Genomic DNA, 18,188 nt, shown 5'->3' with positions numbered 1-18,188 from the left:
CCTTCCATAATTCTAATATTTTAGTTGATGATCTGATTCCTGACACATATACAGGTTTTTGGAACAGTAAACTAGCAAGGATTGCAGACAAGAAGCAAGAAGATGATTACAGTAGGATGAAAACTGGATAGGAATGATTTATTCTTTGTCCTTTTTTCTTTTTGTTTCAGTATAAATGTGTTTGTAATATTAAGTATTTGGAAAAGCTACATTCTGTTTTTCAAAACAAGTCATAATCAACATCTTGATTAGAAATGTATCTCTAAATGCTAAAATCATGTTATGCTAAATAGTGTACAGTGAAATTCAGACTGAAGTACAACAGACCAATAGATTCATAAATGATGGTTTTCACCAAATATGTTTTGTTTTACAGTATTTGTAAGTATAGTATGTCAGAATAGTGTAAGGGTAAACATACTCTTTTATTCCATGTTAAATATAACACATTATATGATGAGAACAAAAATTTATATATTAAAATTTTTCAGGGTTTTACTCATGGAAATAATTTTCTTACATGAGTAATCCCACCCACAAAATTTATCCCATTTAAGCTCCTGTGAGTGGTACTTGTATATGGGGCATAGAAGACTGCAATAGTGCCTCCATTAGAGAGTTGGTTTTTTTTTAACTGCCTAATTAATTGTAGATGTCAGAAATCAAGAGCATGTGATCTGGCTTTTAGGAGCATTTGGGCATTAAAAACCTCTTTGAATTTACAGACATTAATATAAGCCAGGGGTAGTAAATAAAAACAAGACCAACCTAATGGATCTTCTACCTCAATAATCTTTTTTCTGAGTGGTCACACAGTGGTTCAGAAAGAGACCTTCTGCACAAAAAAAAACCAGTAAGCTTGTTCTTTGGTATGCTTACATGGATAAAGGGAGTTCATATTTAACTGAAAATCAAAACTGAAAATTGGAATTCTGATGACATTTTAGCTTTGCAGTGTGTTTCAAATTATCTGAGTATTCATCTATGTATGATGAGCAGGAATTGAACAGAATCATGCTTCCTAGGGTTTTTCTCTCATAACTGTAAATAGACGATTTTTGGGGAGTTTTTTTTTGAAAAAGACATGGAAGTAAGCAAATTGATCATTTTGTTTTTATCTCTTGATTTCTGTAAGCACTTTAGTCTCCTTTTATAAGGGGTAATAATATTGGTAATAAGACAGAAGTAACAAAATAGGTGATGTAATAACTATTTTGATATTAGACAGAATCAGTAACAACTAAAGCAGTATCTTTGTTTCCTAATGCAGATGTTGAAGTCATAATTGTAGAATTTTTTTGCCTCAAATATTTCTGTGAGCTTCCCAAAGCCAGGGATTAAAGTAAGAAATTTTGAGTTAAAATGATTTTTAGCATTAAGGGGGAGGATGGTTTGAACAAGACCCGTGTTAATTTTTACTGCTACTACTTTTTTCCCAAAACAGTTGCTAATACTCTGTCAGCCCAATGTTTTGAAATTGGCTTTTATCATCTGTAAATGGTACAGGTTTTTTGAGGTTTTTTTTGTAATTTGCTTCTCTGGGAGTTGCTTGTTTGTTTTTAGGTTGTCTCTCTTGTTCCTTTGTGAAACATTTTGATTAGACCTAGATAGGGTTTAAATAGACAAGACAGGCAATAATGTCTGTTTTATATTCTGATAGCTCACTTTCAGGACCAGTCTAAGTCTGAAGCCACTCTTCTCTGATTTTATGATAGTAAGACAGCAGCAAATAAACATGTACCCAAACTTTTGCAATGAGAAGAATTTTTCTGTCTGCTTAGATGGAGACACTCAGATTCATGAGGTTCTGAGTACTTTAAATATCTAACTAATGCAATTTTACAGATTATGTGGTGAGGAATAAAAGCTTAATAATTTTGAAAGTTTCAATGGCAATGCAAATGAGCTTAGTTTTCTTTCCAGAAGCATCACCTTTCAAAAAAAATCTTTATACTCTGACAATCTGTTATACTAATAGAGAGAATGGTCAGCAATTTTATCAATAGTTTAGGAGAAAATATTTTCATAGATGATTGGTGTTTGTTTTTTTTTTAACACTTGCACAGGATCTTCCTTGAGGGACTGGGGTTTTGCAGTTCTGTTTCCAGGTAATGAGTAGTGAAGCAGATCACCTGCTCTGAGGGACTCTTTGGGAGGTGTGTCTGAGGTTCCATCTGAGAGGTCTGAACGATGGATGAGAGAGCAGCCTGAATTCATAGAGAGTAGATATGTCTCACCTAAGTCCCATATGTTTCTCTCAGTTATGTTGTGATGATGTAGGTAATTGTTCTAAAACTGCTGGGACTGAATTCTTAAGCACTGAAACAGTTCATAGTTTCCAAGCAACAACGTTGGTTTTTGACAGCTCTGTCATTAATGGGTTGCTAACAAGCTTTCCTCTTTCAACCTATTCTGTAAGAAAAACTGCAAAATTATCACATTGTCTATTATGACCTGTAAAAATTTATTTACAACACTAACAAGAGTTAAAATTCACAATTTCATGGCCATGTAATATTAAGAGGTTAAGGAGACATGAGGGTAGTTTCCTGAAGTTATCTTTCGAATGCTATTTAATATGTCTTCCAAAGTTAATGCCAGACCCATCATTTTGATATATGTGCATTGTTACTTGAAAGACAGGCAGGCATTTTCCTATTGTATTTTCATACTAAGTGACTGAGATAAGCATTCCTTCAAGGTTACTGGTTAATTTATAAATCCTATGAAAACTGCTTAGTATGAAAGTATTCAGAAGGTGCCATTAATAGAAAATAGAAATACATTGAAAATGGGAAGCTGCCTGTTTTCTCCTTCTGGACTTATTATTATTATATACAATCTTGTTTCTGAAATGAGATAATGGATTCCAGTTATATATGTAATCTTATTTAATATAAAAAAAAAGTAGACAATAAAAAATCCAGTTGTAGTATGGCTTTCTGACCTTTGTCCATTTATAGATGAGTGGATTACTAGGGTTTATAAACCAGATGGGATTGACTCTTTTATGAGATTTCTAATAAGTATGAATAAAGTTATGTAATAATTATTTTTAAGTCTTTATATTGAAAAAAGAACCTTTAAATAGCCTTAAGTGCTTCAGCTTCCACAGATGTTGTTTGCTTTATCTTTGCTTGTTATCTACTGGGCTTCTATATTCCAGGTTATTGTTTTACCCAGAGTTACATAATTAGCGAGCTTATGTTTGTTTCTCTCCATCAATGTTTAATTCATTACTTATAAATATGTATTTCTAATGCCTGTAGGTTATCCACATCTTCAGTAGAAATAAGAATTTTTCTGTGCCATAAGGTAGTACAGGGCTATAACAGTGACACACAGCAGCACAAATTCAGTGATTTTAAAACTTTCCATCATTTCTGTGTTTGACTGTATTAATTTGCACTTTTTTCCTCTTTTTTTAATGGTGTTCTGATTTTCACCAGAAAACTTCAGAAAACTTGGCTTCTACACAACATTTTTTCTTTGTAAGGGAAGCAAAATTTGCAGTCCCTTGATCTGAAAAGAAAGCTGAAACTACAAAATAGGAATTGGGAAATTGTCAGCCAAAGATTAGTATTCACTTGTGCTTATTTCCTTTTCTGAGTGCTCACTGTGACTGTTCCCAGTTTCTGATCATGTACAGGATGTGCCAGCTTTACATTGCAGGCTGGATGCCGCTGTGAAAGGGGCAGGTCCTAGGGGAGCTGAGTCATAGAATCCACCATGAAAGAAAAGGCATTTATTTTTCTTAGGTGTATTTTGTTTTCCCTAATTCTGTCACAAATGTATGTGGCAGTGTTTTTAAAGGGAAGATTAAACAAATGAGGGGGTGGGGGGGAAATCTATACTTGGAGATTAGGGATGTATTCAGAATTTACAGTGAAAATGCCTGCTAAATTGCAATGCTTTTCTTTTGCCTTTCCTGATAGGCAATTTCACTCACCAAACAGCTTACTATGTCTTCTGTAAATTAAATGATATTTCATTCTTCACGCATGCCTTTTACTTGCTAAAGATCAGAGGCTAGTATCATTGTGGAAAAAGCTAAATAAAGTTAATGCTTTTGCTCAAAACCACATATATATGAATTTGCAAAGAGAAAATTTGTTTTAAAACAAAATATGAATGTGAAATATCTTTGGAAAGAGTTGTTTCTCCTGAAAACTATTCTTTGTCAGCACCTGTAAGAGTCATCCTTTCCCTAATGAACAAGGATAACATGCAGTCCTGCAACAAAATGTAAACTTATCTGTAGAAAGTTGTGTCTTCCACAAGTTTTAGCAGGGAGGCAGGAGATTGTTGAACAGCTGGGAAAAATGTGTCAATGCTGATTCTGTTGTGTCATAGCTCTTTTGTTTTGAAAACTGGACTTCACTGCTTGATCTTTGAATTAAATTCTTATGCCCCATCTGTGAATATGAGCAAATTGCTTTACCTCCCACTTGAGGAAGTCCTAATTCTTATATGTCCATTTTATTCCTGAAAAAAAGTGTGGAGTATAAGAAAAGGTTCAACATCCCACAAGCGAACAAATTCTTAAAATGGAATTCTGGGGTTTTAAATAAGTAATTTTAAACCTGATAATCTCTGAAAGGAAGACTCTGTTTAATGTTCTTACTGTTAAAGCTTATGGGTTTTGAGATATTGTAATGAAAGCTGTGTTCCATAATCCTGTTAACAATTTTGATCCCTTCTTTTTATTAAGCTCTTTAATTTTTTTCTTCCTATCATTTCTGTTTGTTTGTTTTCCTTATGGTTTTTTGTTGTTTTGCTATTGTTTGGTTCGATTGCTGGGTTTTTGTTTGATTGGTTTTGTGGGTTTTTTTTGTTGGTTTGGGTTTTTTTTTTGCAGGGGCCAGAGGGAGGTGTTAATTTTGTTTTGTTTTCCCTGGCCTTTTATTACAGTAAAGATCAGAAGCATCACTGTAGCAAAAATGGGGAAATGACACAAATTATAATATAAAATTCTGGGTTAAGGTTATTGTAAAGCAATTTTTGGGTCAAAATTTTTTGAAAAATGTTAACTTCAGAAGAAGGAAGGAACTCATCAAAAAAAACATACAGCAGGAAAGACAAGTTTATAATGTGTGATGCATGTTGTGAAATGGGAAGAATTAATGCTCTATAGATGTAATACCTTTTTCAAAGTATGATGCAAAATTTAACATGAAATACTTTGTAAAATATTCAATACAAGTAAGTTGGATTTTTAGAATGTGTGAATACACTTACTTTTAAAGGTATTAATTTTTCAGCTTTTTTTGTGTTTATCAAAGCAATGAAGTTCAGAGTTCAGAATAACTTTATTTTCCTTTGAAGATCTCCTAGTTGATATGTTGGGGGTTCTTGCCAGCTACAGCATCACTGTCAAGGAGTTGAAGCTTTTGTTCAGCATGCTTCGAGGGGAAAATGGAATCTGGGTAAGCTGTGATCAGATAAAGCATTAAGTGTCATTCCATTAGAGCCTGAAGTTAACATAAACTGTCTCCTGGGACATATAAACTTGAATTTGTTTTCTCATGTTGACTGAACATATGTTCAAGAAGTATTTTTGCTACCTATTTTAAAGTTAATTTGCTCTGTTATTTGAAAACTGTCCACTTTCCTTTGTAGCCTAGAGAGTACAAAAATGGTTGTATTGACTTTTGTGCAATTTTCTTCTTTTCACAGCCAAGACATGCAGTTAAATTATTATCAGTCCTTAATCAGATGCCACAGAGACATGGGCCTGATACCTTTTTCAACTTCCCAGGCTGTAGTGCTGCAGTAAGTTTTCAACCAAAATTCTACAATTTCAGGAATAAATAAACAAATAACCTCCTCATTTGCATTTCCCTTCTTTTGGTTTCAGAAGTTCTTGAAAAAGAAATGAGAGTGGAAATACATGTTTGAGTAGTGTAGACTTACAAGGCAGCTGTATTGTTGAGAAGTTGCACTTGTGAGGATAGAATATCAAGCAGCAGATTTTGGTCTGGGGAAGTTAACGAGAAAGAGAAACCTGAAAATTCCAAAGAACAGTGTTATTTTATTAGAATAATGTAATCAATATTATATAAAGGAGAGAGTTGAGAAAAATCAAGAAATTAACTTGTCCACATAATCACAGTTTACAGTGCCTGCCTAGTCATAAATTTATTATAAAGGTTTTGTTTTGTCTGAATTCCATCAACTGTTTCCTTTCCATCAACTCAGTGGAGATAACTTAGAATGGTGAAATTGTATTCCTTTCCAAACCTTCCCAAGTAGATATTCTCTCTTCCATTCACTGCACATACTTTCAAAAAAAACCTCCTCTACAATAAATTAAAGTATTGTCTACAGATTTATAGATCATTGAGAGAGTAAATACAAATGGTTAATACTAGGGAATAGAAATCTGAGGTATGGTTCCATTCTGGTATAGAATGGTAGGTATATGCTCAGGTAGAAAGTGTAATCTTCTAACAGAAAATAATCTTGAGATTCCTGTTTTCTCATGCCAGTGCATGAAGGCTGCTGTACCTGCATTTCATTCATCAATAGCACTGATCATTTTCTTTAAGCACAAATTGCTACATCCATTCCTTGTGAACAGACTTATCAGAGTGGCAGATTGCATCAGGAAAGTGAACTGGCTGATAATCACTGTTTTACACCTGGGTTATTTTTTGCTGGATTACGTCTTTGATCTTGTTTGATATCCAGCCTTATAAACAGATGTGTCAGCAAAATGCATAGGGCAGATTGTGTAAAGAATTAATTACTAAGTTTTGAAAGGGAAAGTTTCATTATCTCCTGCTAAATTTAAACCACAGTTAACATTTCTTACAAGTACATCCACCAGCAAGACAGGTGTTGCAGAATATGAATGTCTACAGTGATACTGCTTTGACATTTCTGGGCTTCAGAGGCAAACCCTGATGAAATTTCTCTCTTAAATTTAATTTTTTATCAGAGGTTCAAAAAAGGTTTTGCAGGAGAAGAATTTTAAATATTCCTTCCTATCCAAAGATGCGCCTCTATAACAGGAATTCTTGATTGAGATGCAGAGTCTCTTTACTTTGATTCTTCCAGGATCTTGTTTCACATACTACTTATGATGAACCACACACCTGTAAATCAAGAAATATAAGTTTCAAATTTACACTTCTTTATTAGTGCATGTTGGATTACTCTATGAAATTCTGGAGGGGATACATCCTCTGAAGTGGACCATGGGCAGAAATTAATAAAAAATTATCCAAAAAACAAAGCACTTCTTTAGAAGAAAGACTGGACAGGACCTAGTTCACTAGCACTGAGTTTGTTTTCAGGAGTGATGCACAAGGTTGACATTAGACAGAGAAACAGCATAAATTTTAATCAGCATTATAGATTTCAGGTTGGCTCTCTCTAAAGTTAAGTGTGAGCTCCTTGTGGATCCAGGACTTCAGTGGCAGTATGAAGGAGCCAAGAGTCTACAGATATGCTGCTGAGAGCTGCTTCCTTTTCCCAGCTGCAGGGTTCTTCTCAATACTGTATTGCATCTCTACCAGTCGGTGCAGGTGGCATGTTAGTCACTCCAGTTGGAGGACACTTTGTGCTTGGAGGTAGTACTACTACCAGGTGTTGTTCCCATTTGTCATCAAGTAGCTCTTCTGCTTCAGGCAGGAAACTGTCTCTCAGGAGGTAGAAGCCATATCCCAAAGGTGTTCTTTGAAATGTGTAGTTTTAGTTTTAATAATGAATCTCTATTTTATGATGTTTTGATTAATTTGATTTTATTTTTAAGTTTAACAGTGAGATTAATAATTGTTAGAAGCTGAATTTATAGTTTAATTTCTGAAGAAGTAATTTTTCTTTTTGTTAATATTACCCATTCACAAATTTAATTTTGCATCCTCTAATGATAGAGTTTATGTAATTTAAATTATCTTAAAATAGATAGAAAATAATGCATTAATTCAAAAGTACTATTTAAAGGGTTTTTTCTATAAATGATCTTTGAAAGTTAAAGCAGATCTAGAGATCTAGAATGACACAGAGTTTTGGGAAGGCACTACTTTTAACAGTATTTCTCAAAAAACTAATTATTTGTTGCCTTTTTTTTTCTTTCCTCTGTCCAGGCAATTGCATTGCCTCCTATTGCTAAGTGGCCTTATCAAAATGGGTTTACTCTTAATACCTGGTTTCGTATGGATCCACTAAACAATATCAATGTAGATAAGGATAAACCCTATCTCTATTGGTAAGTAGCTTATAATGCTGCAGTTATGGTTTGTTCTGACTTCCTAACAACAGTTAATCTTTCTTATTTTTTAGTCCCTGACATGCTTTCCCCCCACCCCTGCCAAATATCTGAAGATTTTAATGACTGCTCACTGTATACAAACTCTTAGAAAACCATCTGTCCTTTTCGCTTTGTGATTCAGAAATCCATGGATTCAAGACATGTGCCTTGTAGATAAACCATAAAATCTAGTGTTGGAGTTTCTTTAGGAATTCTAAAATACATTAATTCTTAGAGCTTTAAATGGAAAATGTCATAACTTTTGTTTGGTGGTAAAGATTCTCAGGTGATGTCAGTACTACAAAATAAATCTATTAAACTCAGAGTGAACAGTTTGCACATTAGCTAAAGATAATAGAAAGTAGATCTATGGATATAAAAATGGTTAACTGATGACTGGTTCCCCAAAATGTGAAAATTTTATGTGAATATAATGTGTATAAAAGAAACTGAATATATACTGATCTCAGAAGGAAATCACAGAATCTGTCGAGTTGGAAGGGACCTATCAGGAGCATTGAGTCCAACTCAGCCCTGCCCAGGACCATCCCCATCACACCATGTGCCTGAGAGTATTGTCCAAACACTTCTTGCAGTTGGTCAGGCTTGGTGCTGTGACCACTTCCCTGGGGAGCCTGTTCCAGAGCCCAACAACCCCCTGGGTGATAATCCTTTTCCAAATATCCAACATAAACCTTCCCCAACACAACTTCAGGCAATTCCCTTGGGTCCTGTCACTGGTCCTGTCACAGAGAATTTAGATCAGTGCCTGCCCCTTCTCTTCCCCTCACAAGGAAGTTGTAACTGCAACGAGCTCTCCTCCAGGCTGAACAGACCAAGTGACCTCAGCCACTTCTCATACAGCTTCCCCTCCAGGCCCTTCACCATTCTTATGGCCCTCCTTCAGGCACTCTCCCATAGTTTAACATCTTTCTAATATTTTGGTGGCTTAAACTGCCCCCAGCACTCAAGGTGAGGCCACCCCAGCTCAGAGCAGAGTGGGACAATCCCCTCCCTTGCCTGGATGGCCATGCTGTGCCTGATGCGCTTCAAGACACAACTGGACTTCCTGGCTGCCAGGGCACTGCTGACTCAAACTTGATTTGCAACCAACCAGGACCCCCAGGGCCCTTTCCAAGACACTGCTTTCCAGCATCACATTCCCAGTCTGTTTGTCCATTCAGGGTTTCCTCATCCCAGGTGCAGAATCCCACTTGCCTTTCTTGAACTTCATATGATTGGTCATTTCCCAATCCTCTCATTTTTCAGTTTCTCTCTGCAGGGCCTCCTTGCCTTCAAATGGGTCAACAGCTCCTCCCAGTTTTCTACCATCTGCAAACACGCTTTTATCCCTTCCAGTCCTGCATCCAAGTAATTTATGAAAATGTTGAGAAACACAGGGGCTAAGATGTAACGCTGCAGACTTTGCCATGACAGAAGCAATGCAAATTATTATTATTATTATGTTTCTATAGTAGATTAAGCCAAGCTCTAATTAATAATTCATAATAGGAAGAATATCCATCTAAACTTTACACAGGTTTCAAACTTTGCCACATGAAAGCTTGTGTCACACACAACCACCACCAAGAGGAAGATACCAAAGCAATACTATTTTCTTTCAACATGCTTTTTGGTCATGTAATATACTTTTCTGTTTAACTAGGTGAAAAATGTGTTGTATAAATAACTCAAGTCTTTAAGGGAGTGCAGTGCCTTTGTGGTGTGAGACAGCAGTTACATCACATCAACCATTATGTGACAACTGATTCTTAAAAACAGAAGGGAAGCAAAGAAATGCCTTCCTTTTTGCCAGGTGTGAGGGAAATTTGCCACTGTTCTGTTATTAGGGGCATGCTAATAACAGAAGAACTGTTCAAACAGAAAAACTGCTTCAATAACTGTATGCCAGGTTGTTTTTTTAATTAAAAAAAAAGTAATTTCAAATATATCTGAAGGTGGTGTTGGGCAGCTCCTGACAGAGTATTAATACTTGCATATTGGAACAGTATTGTAGCTATCTTACCAATTATAAACTGAGTGTGACAATCCTGGAAGAAAATTAGAAGTCTGACATTTGCATGAGCAATAAATAACAACAAAGCAGAGCAGTCAAATTCAAAGGGTAAGGTTCAGAATTCTGTAGCAGAATTTTAGTATAAGCAAACCAATGTCATGTACCTAGCAGTGGATAATGGGTGCCATGCTTATGGAATGAATAGCCATATGTTAGAAATCAGGAATTACAGCAGGATGTTTAGGAGTTTTGTAGGTTGCCAGCTGACCATAAAATCCATTTGCTTTGCTCTACCTGAAAGAGCTAATGTGGTGGTCTTAAGGATAGTCTGAACAAACAGAGATCATGGTAAAGGTGATGTGATCCCTTCCTGAAATCTTGACAAAAGCATTATTGGAATGTCATTTACAGTTCAGACTTGCTACTTCTTTTAAGAGACCATGGGAAAAACTGGTACTATTCAGAAAACACTTGGGAGTGAACTGTCCCTTGGAAAACAGATTTTATAATGAATGGTTTTTTTCTTTTTTTAATTTGAGATCCAGTGAGTAGACTGCAAAATAAGAAAATTCAGGCTTTTAGATACATAGTACTCTGGTCGCTATCACAATTATAAGACATAGTAAAAAAAAGTAATAATAATAATAGTAATCCTTATCATACTTTTAAAGATTTTTAGAAATGTTTCTTTAAAAATAAGGTGTAGATTCTTTGTCATAAAGACCCTACAAATTTAGATATTTAGGGCTCACCTTAAGCATGCTCAACTGGGAAGTCTCCATCCCCTAAATCACTTTATTTGTTCCTGCTAAAAAAAGAGATGGGTGATATAATTATTAAGTAAGGCCTTGAATTAGAAATGATCAATCCAGATGCTGATTGATTTCTCAAGGGTTTTTTTTGGTGTTCTTTTATTTTTATATTTTTTTAAGAAGTGTTTTCTTTCAGATTATGTATCAGGTTCTGTAAAAGAATTAAAAGGTGAACTGAGGCTGGTATGTCATAATTGTTTTTTGTCCATAGAAAGTCTAAGTGCTTTAACAAGAATTAAATGGAAGAATGGCTAAAACTTCTGAAACTATGTCCTATGTTTTAGTGTTATAGATGTAGAGACATAGAGGAGAGAAAAAATAAAAACCATTCTAAAATCCAACTGTATTTTCAGACCTTCTCTAGAGGTTATGGAAGTACAGATAATGCAGAACAGTTGCAAAAGCCTGTAGTGGAATTCCAAAGTTAGTAGAAAGCAAATTTCACACACACCTTTCATGCAAGAATAATTAATATCTTCTCAATATTGGTACTATGATTATATGTTAAATTGCTCATAAAATCCTAAGCTAAAGAAACTGGAATCCCTAAACAGTTCCACTGGTGGAAGGACTAATGCTCTCTTGCTATGGAAGTGTAATATTCAGTAGCTGCTTTGAGAAACTGGCTGAAGTGATACATGATTGTAAAGGTTATATGAAAAAACTGTAATAAAATTATGTTTCAGCTTCTATGTAAGGTTATTTAAAGCTCATAAAACCATATGGCTGTTGATGGTACTGCTCTTGTTGTCTCCATGCATGTCATCTTTGGATGTAGCAAGTTCTGCACATGTAGGTAATTGATAAGAGAACTTTGGAGTACTCTATAGCCCAGTCCTAACCTACATTACCTTTGGCAAGAAAGAATATGTCAAGATTAAAATTTTATAGTATAATGTTGAGGTAAACAGAGCATATTTGAGTACAGAGTTTCTTAACTACTCTTGTATTAGAAATCTACTTAATTTGGAGGAAAAAAAGTAAAATCTTGGCTAAGTTTAATGTTTATAAAATCATTCATTCTATTCCAAGGAAAAGAGCCCTGCTAAAAAATGAGCAATTTTTTCATTATTTCATTGTTCATGTGCTGAACTCCAGGAAGTTACACACTTAAGGACTAGTCAGTGTTTAAAATGTCAGGAACAGTCTGATTTGTCCATAATGGAGATAAAATCAGCCCAGTAACCAATAAGGATAGGAAAGGGAGAAAATTTGAAAGGTGTAGCCATTTCTTTAAGAGATACTCTTTATTTCAAAATGCTTTCTAGCTCTTGTTCAAAGTATTAAGATGCATTTTATACAATGGTAATAATATTTTATCATGTAAAAACGTTGATATTTACAGTGGTTGGCTGTTGGTAATTTAAGAGAAACTATTATATTTGACATCTCTAATCAAATAATGCTGTCAGAACGTAGTGAATTTCTGTATTTTATTATCCTTCAGAATGCGATTCTGTTAAATGAAACTATTTTAGACCATTTTAGAGATGACATTGCAGAGAAACACATTTGGCATTGTGAGAGTTGCAGTTACCTGCTGAAAAGTTCTTTGAATGGCATAAGGCCCTAAGGACATAAATCAAAGTCTCAAACCATCTCACAGCACATTCAGTTGCTCTTATTGTAAGAGCTGTATTTTGAGTTTTTTAACCTTCATTTTATTGCACTAAATTCAGTGCTGTGGTTGTGCAGGTTGTGTATTTGGGTTATTCAGATTTATGTGTGTATAGTGATATTCTTCCATGAATCTGTTCACTGCTCCTTTTGTTGAGGGGTAGAGATGCCTATGGGGTCATTGTAGAAACTGGATCATTGGCATGATCCAGGTTAAAAATAGCCTTCAAAAGATGTAAAGGAATGGCAGTGTTATCAAGTGTTCAATTTTGAGGTCAGTGGTAATGGACAGCATGTAATATTTCTCTTCATTCTTAGGTTCTGTCTTAGGTTTATTTAGAGAGGACATTTTACGTTTATTAAGGAAGTGCTTTCTTCTTTTCTGCAAAGAGAGTTCTGTGTAAGCCCTTATCAAAGACAGTGGCAGGGAATAACGCTTCTTTTCAGCACAGCAGCTTGAGGGGAGAGAAAACTGGGTACAATATAGAGAGGCAGGTGAATGAATGAGGAAGACACAGCCTGAATTGTGGAAAAAAAATACTATATGTACTTCAAGACTGGAAGTAGGAACTTCTGTGCAAGGATTCATTAGGGTGCAGGAAAATCATCTATAGGTGTTATTACACCAGTTCTGTTTACTTTGTTTTTAAAAAATTTTAAAAGTATCCTTTAGTAGTTTTTAAAAAGGTATCCTAAGTCATTACAACAAAAGTGGCTTTCTAGAATTTGAGAATTTTCATGTCTCTTTTTTTACCTCCTTTACAAATGCCCTCATAGGAGATGAGTGTCTAAGCTGTGATCACCTCAGGGTGTAATCACAATACCTATGTTTTAAAGTTTATTTTTTCTGATAAGATCATGGTTTATTAACTATTTTTTGACAATGAGCAAAGAGAAGAATCTGATTCTCTCCTTAAATAATGCACACATTGACTTAGCTGTAAGTTTCTGAGGATGTAATAAGTTTCACAAATATGAAAATTTTTCTGTGTTAAAATGAAGATTGTATATATGTAGTAGGATAGACTAAAAATATACTATTTCAGCAGCTATAAAGGAAGATGAAATTTGAACTTAGTGTTTGCATGTACCTTTCATGTCTTAAAATTTCTAGGAAAAAACTAGTAATAGTGTTTGAAGAAAATATTTCAACAAAGAAACCATTTAAAACATTATTATTGCAATAACATAAAATTATTTTATAAGTTAGCTACATAAAGAGAATGAGAAAGCATTAATTAGTAAGCTACAGGACTTTGTACAAATACTCAAAATTAGTAGATTTTTTTCTTATATTTGCAAAGCTTCATTTCAGAATTCACAGATGAAATTCACCATCTAGACCTTGTATTTCAGCCATTGGTTATTTATTAAAGAAAATTCTAGAAGTTGTATACAGTGTGCTCCATATTATTAAAAGCAAACTGCTCTTCATTGTACTTAGCTTTTCAGAAGTGATTAAGCAGCATAGCTGTTGATATGGACTTGCCATAATGTCATTCATGACCTTTCACCAGTTACCTTTGCAAAGTGTTTATTAAGAAGTCTAGAATTTCTCTTTTAAAATGCTTTTGATTTCAAATATGAAATGTATGAGCTTTCTGCTTTATCTGTCTTTATGATATTTGTCACAAGAAAGCTTGGAAATCCTTGTTAGACTTACTTTCTTAAAATTTCAGTCCTTTATCCATTTGACAAATGAAAATAAATCCACAACTCAGAAAATTAAAACCTTGTATATCATTAGCATAATTTATTAATGTCTTGAAAAATAATTCTTGTGCATGATAATTATCTTGAATCCAAATTTGTATGTCATATAAGCTGCATCGTTCTCTGAACCCCCCCAAAACTGCAAGGCATCTCACAATTTTTCTGTAATGGATATTTTTTCACAACTTTAATCACATGCGTTATTTTAAATGATGATTAATTAAGAAACTGAGGGTGAAACGTGATAAACATAATATTTACTATCTTGTATTCTAGGAAAAAAAAAGTACTGATTTTTAAAATGTAGCTTGGAAAATCAATTAAGTGCTGAAGGTGAGTAGCTCTCCAAAAAGAATGGTGGAAGAAAATTAAATTCACCATTCTGGGTACAAATTTATTTTCTTTTTCACTGCAGTTTAAAGTAGTATTTGGACCTTTTTACTATAAAGTAATTCCCCTTTTGCCAATTTAATTCCTAATTCTTTCTTTTCAGTTTCCGCACTAGCAAAGGTGTTGGGTATTCTGCTCATTTTGTTGGCAACTGCTTGATAGTGACATCCTTGAAGTCAAAAGGCAAAGGTTTCCAGCACTGTGTGAAGTACGACTTTCAGCCACGCAAGGTAAGCAAAGTGGTGTTTACAGCAGAGTAGCACTGAAGGTGTGCTGACAATGTGCTTCTGGGAGGAGGGCTAAAATCCCCTTAGTGCTGTAGTGTTAATCATAGTTCCTCGTTTATAAGTAAATGCTCTTGTGTTCATGCAAAGTTACAGTTCAGAATCAATTCAAGAGAAATGTAATAATTTATAGTGTAACACTTCTATAAAATCAGCATGTTTTTCAAAACTACTGCTTAATTGGCTTCAGATAGAGATGAATTGTGAGTATTTGTAGAATGGCTACATTTAATTACTTAAATATCTTCATTCTGTTTCTGAAAATTCTGTACTTGGTAACTGTTGCCAAGGCCTTGAAAAATTTTGCTGGCAATGCTAGAGTTTCATTATCTGATGCTGTATGATATAATGCTCTGAACTTTCTTCCATTTCAGTGTTGTTTTAGGATTTCTCATTTTTAGTAGTAAATCTTGATTGCACCTCTAGATCATTTTAGTGTTCATTTCTGCTCTATGCCTAGTAGTCCTAGGGGAATGATGATTTTGTGGCCTTCAGTGTTGCAGTTAGTTGACTGAAGCATTGACTTTTCTGTACAGCAAGCATTATGTGTTTGTCACTGATATCAGTCTAGTGTGTATTTTGCCATGAAGCCCATTTCTATTTTTTATGGGTTTAGAATTTGTATATTGAATTTCAGTGCTTGAATTTTTTTTTTTTTTTGAGAAACCAATCTCTTAGGGAGGGAATGCCTTTGTTCACACATCAACTTAATGTTCCACTATTTCTCTTGGTGTGTATTTGTGGTTCAAAATCACCAATTCTAATTTTGTCATGCAGCTTTGAGGTCACTTGTGGTTTTCTTAAAACAAAGTAATGTCTCTCTCTAGCATATCACTTGGGGTTGTATAAAGCCTTATAAACACATATCTGCTGAATCTACTGGAGTGAATAAATTCTGTTTTTCACATTTTTCCAATTTTAGAGCCAGAAAAGTATTTTGATGACAGTTCAATTTTCATTTAAAGTATCATCTGAATCTAATGACAAATGTAATTGTTAACTTTTGTATTATGGTATTGTTAATAACCTCTTGGGATCTAGCTGATCTTTACTTGTTGATGAGGAAGTAGTCTATCTTAGCAAGATATGCTTTTGGTAATTTTTAATACAAATGACTAGTTTTCTTTGTGCCAACTCTAGAAAAATTTAGCTTTTGCTGTTGCTACTCAAAATGACAAATTCTGAAATACTGGTACCTGTGTATCTCATTATATGAATACCAGTTTTGAATCAAAGTCTGCTGATCTGCTGAAGTGCATAAAAATATAACTCCCATGTTATCTTTACGTATCCCAAAGTCCCAAAGTTCATGCTTCATACACTTTGAGTCATATGTTAGCTTTAGAAAGTATTTTAAATAATTATTCTGGAATATATTTTTGAGTTGTTTAATATATGTTTTTTCATCATTAACTTGTGTTCACATGCCTTTGTTAAAGTACATAATACATGGTGGAGGAAATAAAACCTGTCAAATATAATTCCTGGCCCTAAAAAGTCAAAATTTATCCTGTTTTACATGCAAATTGATTTTCTTCTTGTTGTTTAGATATGACATTGGTTTCTCTGTACAAGATTTGAATGTGTAGATGCATATTAAAAAATGTCTAGTCATTTATAAAGCAATTAACTTGAGAAATGTGATATTTTGCCATCAGATGTACCATTCCCTAGACATTTGCTTACAGACACACACATTTCAACAATAAATTTTGTCAGAATCATCATCCTCAATAAATTTCTGAATAATGTGGTTTGAAGGTTTTAAAAAAATTTTGGTGAGTCACAGTAAAGTAACAAATTCAATTTATCTGGTTAAAAGCTTTATGTAGGCAGATCAGAGTTGCTCTGTTCACGTGAAGATCTTCCTGCTGTGTCATATGACACTATTCACAGTACAATATGTAATATTAATGTATAACTTTAGGTCTCAATTGGTGTATTTTATAATATTGTAAAAGCAAGCATTTATAAAAATATATGGAGAAATTTGGTTATCATATATCCAAATAGAAAATGTGGGTGTGGTATGATAGCCTGATGTCTCAACAGAGCTAAACTAGCTTTGGTGATGTTATGTTTAAAATGTCTATACTGCTTTTTTGGGACTCCAAATTGACATTTTTGTGTAGGTAACCTCAATGGTTTTGCTTCCTTGAGTTTCAGCCTGAGCATCAATTCTTGTAAAACTGGAACAGGAAAGCAGCATAGTCAGGAGCAAATAGCTTTTTTGTGTGCGTGTTTCTAACTGTGAACATCTTTACTGACTGTAGCAGAGACAGAAATAAGTTCCACATCCTCGAAATACTTAGTGTGTGATGCCTCATCTCTCTGATTGTGCTGTCCTATGGAATAGGAATATGACTTGGTGAGAGCAGTTGGTGACTAAGCTTGACAGGTTTCAGCAGTAAACAAAAAATGCAGAGTGAAGGGTCTTTTAGTACTCCCTAAAGAAGCTGTTGGATACAGCAGAGGGAGGAGAAAATAATATGGGGAAGAAAACTGCAGGATGAATGTGAAGGAAATTTGTACTGCTGACTTTCAATATTAGGGGGAAAAAGGATTTTTTTTTTTCAACAAAAAGTTCAAGAAAAATTGTGTGTGAGATCATAGAACTTGGTTTGGTTCATTGTGTGGTAGCAAAGTGCTGCCTTTCCTTCTTAAAAAAAGTGTTTGCTAGTGCTAGAGAAATTGCGCAAATACAGAAATTTGCAAAAAACTAGAAGCAAAAACTCCCATTAATTACAAAGCCCAACAGACTGCTTAAAAGCTCTATATAATGTACCCGAGCACAGATAAATAGCAATGTACAGACCACTGTAAGTAAAACTGAGTTTTTCAGGAAGTCGAGGTTGAATCTGAATTGGTATGTTTTCAGAAATGGTTTTAAAGCATTTTGAAAGAAAAATCACAGACAAAAGAGTTATGTTTTTTGGGGGGTTTTATTTGAGGATGACAGTGAATCACAAAAATTACTTTTTTCATGGTTCTTTGAAAAAAAAAGTTTCCATACGTGATTTCAGAAGCCAAAGCTGGAGCAGTACTTCTTTATTCCAGCATTGCCCAATAAATCTATTTGCTTGGAAACCCAAGAAAGGAGA

General features: G+C 34.3%; 1 protein-coding gene across 5 annotated transcripts in view; it reads left to right on the top strand.

Annotated features, from left to right (window-relative positions):
• Nucleotides 1-18,188, top strand: part of NBEA (neurobeachin) — a 458,173-nt gene that overhangs the window by 80,531 nt on the left and 359,454 nt on the right. For all 5 annotated transcript variants that reach the window (XM_054514098.1, XM_036391661.2, XM_036391637.2 and 2 more), the window contains exons 3-6: nt 5,326-5,426; nt 5,677-5,772; nt 8,091-8,212; nt 14,907-15,033. In XM_054514098.1, coding sequence (XP_054370073.1) covers nt 5,326-5,426; nt 5,677-5,772; nt 8,091-8,212; nt 14,907-15,033 — 446 coding nt within the window. The remainder of the gene's footprint in view (nt 1-5,325; nt 5,427-5,676; nt 5,773-8,090; nt 8,213-14,906; nt 15,034-18,188) is intronic.

The sequence above is a fragment of the Molothrus ater genome, chromosome 2 (genome assembly GCF_012460135.2).
Source record: "Molothrus ater isolate BHLD 08-10-18 breed brown headed cowbird chromosome 2, BPBGC_Mater_1.1, whole genome shotgun sequence".
Classification (NCBI taxonomy): domain Eukaryota; kingdom Metazoa; phylum Chordata; class Aves; order Passeriformes; family Icteridae; genus Molothrus; species Molothrus ater.
This window is presented reverse-complemented; position numbering and strand designations above follow the sequence as displayed.